The sequence below is a fragment of the Diadema antillarum genome, unplaced genomic scaffold, assembly GCF_040938485.1.
Source record: "Diadema antillarum isolate AM-2024a unplaced genomic scaffold, OU_Dant_1.0 seq00000367_RagTag, whole genome shotgun sequence".
In the NCBI taxonomy this organism is placed as follows: domain Eukaryota; kingdom Metazoa; phylum Echinodermata; class Echinoidea; order Diadematoida; family Diadematidae; genus Diadema; species Diadema antillarum.
This window is the reverse complement of record NW_027271368.1, coordinates 906,086-913,826: the sequence shown is the minus strand read 5'-3', so window position 1 is coordinate 913,826 and position 7,741 is coordinate 906,086. Positions and strand designations below refer to the sequence as shown.

The following is a 7,741-nucleotide window of genomic DNA, read 5'->3' as shown; positions in this document are numbered from 1 at the left end:
ATACAATAATTAGGAGGAACAATGTATAGATACTTCGTGGGCGAGCGGAAAATAAATTCGATTATGGAAAATAGTGATCCACTAAAAAGCAAAGCTTGTCGGACGTGGATCGCTAGATAAATAATGAGTAAATGATATACTATTCAAGTATTTAATATAAGTTATTTAAGTCATTTATAACAATATACATGTAGTATTTTGAGATACACAGGTCGGAAAAAAAAAATAGAATACCAATGCTAATGCCCGGACACTGTTCACTGAACCACGTGTACCGGGAAAATATGACAACAACACATTCGTACACACATTCAATTACTCACACGCATACACTATAAGACGCGAGACTAGCGAGAGAGAGAAGACGGTAACAATTAATACAAGTGTACGAAGAACAAAAGACAGGGAAAATTGAAAGGAAGAGGAGAGAAGAAAGAAGTGTTTAATATAGGAATTGGACAACAATTTGAACAATGCACATGAATGAAGTCTAGTGGAACATAAAAAAAAGATAAAAAAATTTTGCAAAGGGACTTTTGGTATACAGTATTTCCTAAGAGGGAATTCCAGCTTAAAAGGATGTTTTTATCCGTACGCCTAGCTGCACTGCACTGTGGGTTTTTAGTGTTTTTTTTTAATTATTTTTTTCTTCTTCTTTTCAATTGATCTCAGTGTTAGTAGATCTTATCATGATTTGTATTTTATCATAATGGCCCCCTAAATATTTCGTTGTGCTTCTCGGGGTCCATTATGACCATCATCTGCACTTTTTATTTACTGTCATGTTACAAACAGACATGACTGTATGCCTACAGCATATCTGTATGACACATAGGCCAGGTGACAATAATATTGAATTGAATTGAATTGAATGTATTCATTTCATTTCCATTTCCATTTCCATTTCCATTTCCATTTCCATTTCCATTTCCATTTCCATTTCCATTTACATTTACATTGCATTGCATTTTACATTGCATTTTTGCATTTTCATTTACATTGCATTGCATTGATGATTGCATGTTGACACATAATATTACAGTAATATAACAGCATGAATTAACAGAATATAGAGTTGCTATACAAAACGGAAATGGGGTGACCCAACTAAAAGCATAGCTTGTAAAATTTGTAGGTCACCATTCAACGAGTAATATCCATAATTATGTACAGAGTGATTGAGAATATAACATATATACAGACTCCTGAAACATATTTACATAACTTATACATATATACATCTTAAAGATAGTAAAAATGAAAGAGAAAGAGAGGGAGAGAACGAGAGAAATAGAGGAAATAAAGTGAGAACCAAAGGGGGAGAGAGGAGGAAGAAAAAAGAAAGAAAAATAAACAATGGAATTAGAATGAATAGGAATTCCACATGAATGATATACCATATAAAAATGATATAAGATTACCTTATTGGGTAAAAGTGTCCAGATATTTCGTATAGGATTATAAAAAACTAGTTACATCGTAACATATTTACTCAAAAGACTTAGTTTTAATTTGTATTTGAATGTTTTGAGGCTTATGGTTTGTTGAAGAGAATAGTCTAAAGAATTCCAGTATTTTGGTCCAGCGAAAGCAAGTGTATTGTGTTTAAAATTGGTTCTAATGGATGGCAGGTGGTAAGAAGAAGACTGCCGAGTGTAGTGCACTTGTTCATTCATAACAAAAAGTGACGAAATGACTTGTGGAAGTTCAGAATCCTTCGAGCTGTACATAATGGATCCTAGATTCATAAAATATATATCCTGTACTTTTAGTAATTTATTTTCATAGAAGAGTTCATTAGTGTGAGAACGTGATGTTGCACCAGAAATAATTCTCACTGCCCGTTTTTGGAGTAATAATAATTTATCCAGGTACAATTTTGCTGAGTTTTCCCAGGCAAGAACGCCGTAATTGAGATAGGGTAGTACAAGGGTTGAGTATAGCATACGCAATATATTCTTTGGAAATATAGATTTTATAGTATTGATAACGCCAACATTTCTGGAAAGAAGTTTACTTAGATAGCATATATGCATTCTCCAACTTCAATTTGTCATCTATACGTAGGCCAAGAAATTTTGTATTCGTGACTTTGTCTATTTGCACATTATTAAAGAGTATATGGCCTGGTAAAGATGATAATGAATTGCTAAATAGCATAATTATTATAGTTGGTTTTCAGGAAATTCAAAGATAACTTGTTAATATTATTCATTCATCACTATAAATGCTATCAACATTGTTCATAATTGTTACTTTTTTGGTATTGGATTTCGCCAATGCATTTTTGTTTCTATTTTTAGGCCTATGTCTAGCGCCATATACTGTTCTATGAGCATGTTGAGCTCAACCAGCTGGGAGGTGGGACGAAATTACCTCTCTAGTTACAGTCTTACACCTTGTTCTACGTTTGCGAAACGCACTTTACCATCATGGCATACGCAATGCATGAACAGTGTGCGCAGGGCCGTGTAATGATAAGCAAGTACAGTATACTTTAGTGCGTGCGCGGACGTGCGTACATGTACGTACGTACATACGTATTGATTGTCAAGATGGCGGCCGTTACGAGAGAAGGTAATAACAAGGCAAATATTACGCCTAGATTATTCGTGTAATACACCGCTCAAGTTGTAATGATATGCTTGCTTTTGATCATCAAGTGATAGTGAACATGTGGTGATGTACAGGAATGAAAATGGAAGTGTTGGTTGATATTTTATGTCGTATTTATGACGGGTTGCCACGATGGACTCGAGTAGTTTGGCTTTACTGTACGTTTGTGTACCACGCAAATGATTCTAACATGTTAGTGACATATTAAATGTATCATGGGGGGTTGTATACCCGGCCGGGACACTTAAAAAGTTGAGATTTAGATGAATTTTTCACATTGCCATTCTCAATAAAAATATTCCAACACACAATGATGAGGTTCTGAAAATGATACTTAACAGTTCTTCCAAAGTAAAGCGAACAAAATCAATTTCTGTCGTAATTAGAGAACTTAACTGAAACCCTGGCCTGGGCCTTGCAAATGTAACCAGCCTGCGTGTATTGTCTATTATGGGAATGGATTAACACTGAAGTTTGTTGTTTCTGACTCAAACACGTGCACAAGTTTCACACCACGCGTGTGATACTGATAGAATATTGCGCGCTTCTTCTGGTTGACAAATCATGAAACAAATCGCCGAATTCTGCTTTAGAGAAGTTAGGGCCAACCTCAAAAATTGGTATAAAATATTTTATTTATTCAAAAGCCATTGTATTTTATGCTTATTTTATGGGATTTTATTGTGTTTGTGGAAGTAAAAAGTCCGGTCCCACAACTTGTCCGGTCCGACCACATATGGTCGTACAGTATAGTCGGGCGTACAGCCACGGCCCGGGGTACTTGCTGGTGTTGTTGTATGTAGTATGATGCCTAAATTCCAGTTTATTGGCTTTAACTTCAATCTTAAGCTCAGGCAATATGTGAAAACCTTTAACCTGAGTTTTTCTTCTCTTTACATTCTCAAAATGATGAATGTTCATATTTAAATCAATCGCACACGTTCTCACCACGGTGCACGGCAGCGCAATTCTGTCGTTCTGAATTCACAATCGAATGTAATTGAATTGGCATTGCTTGATTGGTCAGGATCATGCAGGAGATTACAGGCCAGCAGAGCATCTTATGTTTGTTGTTTAATGTGATGTTTGTGTGAGTGTGTGTGCATTCCCTTATCTTTATTTCTTCCTATTTTTCCTTTCATTTTTGAAGTAGATCTACAGTCCGACCTTTCCTGTCCGGCCTCCCTCTATCTGGATCTCTCTATTATCTGGATGCAACCTCAGGCATGATTTTTTTTTTTTTTTTTCAATCTAATGATTGCAGGAAATGGGGGATTTCAGACTCAAACAAAATTCCTACACAAACTTACATGCATTACATATTCCCAACATAAACATACATTCACATCTGATTTTCATCTAGAGCAACGAGCCCGTGATTGGTACACGTTCTACAGCGCCATGATTGGTACAGCCTACATATGTAGTATTCTTTGACACACTGAATCTAATAAATAGTTCATAGCCTTGTCCGTTTATCATGTTTGAAAGATGTAGCCTGTTAGTGTTACCTCTTGAATTCACAGTAAATGGGGCAGCAAAGACCAGTAAAGCTTCACAAAAAGTTTTTGATCTTCATGACCTCTTGCCAAACTAGATTTCAAGCTGGAAATTAGTGGCCCTCATTTTGGACCGCTATTTACCAGTTGTTGCGCACTGAATGGTGAATAGTTATCTTTTGTGCAAGTGATTTTGATCTTGATGTTCAGTCAACAGCAGCCAGATTACAAATGACTAGTGAGCTTGTAGAGATATTTACATTATTGCTATCAGTCTTGCCTCCAGACAGGGCCTTGCCATGATTGGTACAGCTACATGATTCTTATGGGTGATAATGTTGATGCATGTAATTGAATGAAGTTGTAGGGGTATTACAGCACATACAAATCATGTGTGTGTACGAATCAAGGACGCACTGTACCAAACATGGCACCAAAGGAGGTAACATAAAAACCAATTTATTGCAAAATTTCTTTTATAATTTTTATATCTTAAATATGCATGCATTTAGAATGTCATCATATTGACACAAAATGTTCAAAAAGATACACTCAAGACTTCATCTATTTTGGAACTATAGCACGAAAACCGTTACGTGTACCAAACTTTGGCACGTTACTCTAAATAATGTGCATTCAGTCATTCACTAACATACGTTATGCCCAAATCACCGCAAGAAAATGGACAGAAATCTTTTCGTGAAAATAAGGGCACAGTACAGGCCATTGTTCTTTAAGCAAATTATCAGAAAATTCTTTAACGCAGATCAAGTGACGAGGATGTGACATGATCACGCAAAAATTAATACATGTACTATACCATTGGGTAGGCAGCTGCGTACATTAAACATTGAGTCTCCCATATCCAGCCAAATCCATTCTCTGGATGAGCGCTGGACCCAACATGTTCGGATAGGAGAGGTCGGACTGCACCTATACAATTGTATGTCTTTCTCTTTCTTTCCTAGTAATCTTTTCTTTCTTTCCTCCCAACTTTTCATCATTTCCTTTTCAATGCATATTTTCTTCTTATCTGTTCTTTGTTTTCTTCCACCCATCTTTCCGTTCATCTGCATAATCTACAAGTGTATATTCTTTTTTTCTTCACCAATGTATATCTATTTCTCCTCACATTCTTGTATTCATAAGTACCTTTTTCTTTCCTTTACATACAGTTTTCTTTTTTCAATCTCACTTGATCTTTCCTTTCTTTATTTTTTTCCTCCTTTCTGTTAGAACCTGTCTCTTCTTTCTTTCCTTCCTAAGTTCTTTTCTTTTTCATTTTGGATACTTTCACTTTCCTAAAAATCTGTCTAACATTGCAAGTGGTAAAAATACCTCGTACTAGAGTATATCAACTCATTGTCATCTAGTCAGATTATGTTTTGAGAGACTATGTTATGATACTTTTATTCCATTTCTAGTGTATTTTGTTTTTTATTTCAACTTTCAGTCACACACCATGTAGTTGTTTGTATAGAGTTGATATTCATGTCAGTTGTTTGTCACCTGAATTTCTCTGGCAGATTTTGAAAGGCAAATTCATGAGTTGCAGTCACGCACCTCTTCTCTGCGAAACCAAGCAGCGGACGATCTCCAGACCAATGGAACGGAAAATGGCGAAAGGATTGGCTTCGCTGAGACGGGCCACTTCGACAACGAAATATACGATGGCAAAGCCCATAGCAAATATGACGGCTATGTGTATTCCATCCCTGCAAACGAAGCAGATGAGGTCAGTGGACTGAAATGATGTCTGTGCAGAGTCTACTTAGAACTTAACCTTTTTGCCCCTAAGTGTAACAGCCCTAAAAACTTTAAAAGAATTAAAGAAATAGCACATAGATTTGTTTTATACATACATGTACACATTCTACAAAACTACATGGTTGTAGCTTTCGTGTGTTCTATTTTGTTTGAAGCTTTAATCAAAACATAGTTTAGAGGTGGAAATGGTATAATTTTCAGAGTGACTGTAGATTGAGCTCGGAAGCATGCATAGTAGTCCATAAATGCGACATGCTAGATTTTGTTTAAAGCATGTGACATTTAAAGTAAGCTTGATAAGATGAGCAGATGAGGTCAGTGGACTGAAATGATGTCTGTGCAGAGTCTACTTAGAACTTAACCTTTTTGCCCTTAAGTGTAACAGCCCTAAAAACTTTAAAATAATTAAAGAAATAGCACATAGATTTGTATTATACATACATGTACATATTCTACAAAACTACATGGTTGTAGCTTTCGTGTGTTCTATTTTGTTTGAAGCTTTAATCAAAACATAGTTTAGAGACTGTGTGGAAATGGTATAATTTTCAGAGTGACTGTAGATTGAGCTCGGAAGCATGCATAGTAGTCCATAAATGCGACATGCTAGATTTTGTTTAAAGCATGTGACATTTAAAGTAAGCTTGATAATGTACAATGTGTAGAGTTATCACGTGTCCAGAAAGTAATACTTGAAATGTTTTGTTTTCTCTGTTTTTTTGTTTTCTTCAGGATGAAGATGATTACAGCTCAACGACTTTGATGCAGAAAAATTCCTACACAGCTCCTTCCTCACTCTTCAGTGAACAGCAAAATGCTGGCAAGGTAAAAAAAAACAAAGCAAAAAAAAAACAAAACATTGTTTTTTATATATTAAGTACATTAATGTTGTTGTTGACTCCATTCACCTGGTATTACAGACTCTGATAGTGTGCAGGTCACTTTTAGTATACGAAATTTCATGAAGTATTGGATAATTGGTGTATGGAGGTGTTTGTTTCTTTGTTTCTTTGTTTTTAATTATGGGGTAGACTAGTTCTTGAGAAACTGTAGTAAACATAACAAATAAGTATTTTGCATATTTGTGTTCTTCTGCATTGTCTAATCTGGCTCTAAAGAAGAACTTTGCTGCCATTAACTTTTATTTTGAATTTTTGTTGTTGTTGACTTGTTCAATCTTCTGTGTAGAAAGGCAGGAGTCTTAGTTTCACATACATGTACAAGGACCAAAGAATGGCCTTTGAGGTAATTAGAAATGGCGAACTGCATACTGCTCAGCTGTGTCTATTTCATAAGAATAATTCTGATATGTCTGTTGGAAATAAAATGGTTCATCAAATATTCAATTAAGGTTTGTTTGTTTTTTTGCATCAATTTGATTAAACTGCTAAGATACATGTATGAGAGACTGGTAGAAATTCTCATCTACCAAATTTTACTTACTTTTGTTTATTTCTTTTGTTGCAATATGAGCTCAATATTTGGCAGGTAGTCAATGATGGCTTACAATATACAAAGCACCATGGTTAGGCAACAAAACGCTGGCGAATAAGCTAATGATGTGTTCTGAGGATGAGTTATCACATTATTTGTGTGCGTGTGTGATAGAAATGAATCATGCAGAATCATAACGTTCTTCTCGCAGGACTATGATCCCATGGCCGAGCATCGGGTCCCTCGCATCATTGATCGAGAAGACGAGTACAGGGGGCGCCGTATTCGCAGCAAGATGTCGCCGGAGAGGAACGACCCCTTTCTTGATGGTGGGTAGAAATAGCGCCCTCTTTCAGTCCTATTGCTTTTTATGTTTCGATTTTGTCTTTAATGCATGTTATGGATATGTGTGTCTGTTCTTATCA

At 35.8% G+C, this 7,741-nt stretch overlaps 1 protein-coding gene across 1 annotated transcript in view; it reads left to right on the top strand.

Moving 5' to 3' along the window:
- The first annotated feature begins 2,545 nt into the window (after positions 1-2,545).
- The window catches only part of LOC139731241 (splicing factor 3B subunit 1-like), a 28,985-nt gene continuing 23,789 nt past the window's right edge, over positions 2,546-7,741 (top strand). The window contains exons 1-4 of the mRNA XM_071642126.1: positions 2,546-2,577; positions 5,642-5,850; positions 6,615-6,707; positions 7,528-7,645. Of these exons, the coding sequence (XP_071498227.1) occupies positions 2,556-2,577; positions 5,642-5,850; positions 6,615-6,707; positions 7,528-7,645 (442 nt within the window). The 5' untranslated portion in view covers positions 2,546-2,555. The remainder of the gene's footprint in view (positions 2,578-5,641; positions 5,851-6,614; positions 6,708-7,527; positions 7,646-7,741) is intronic.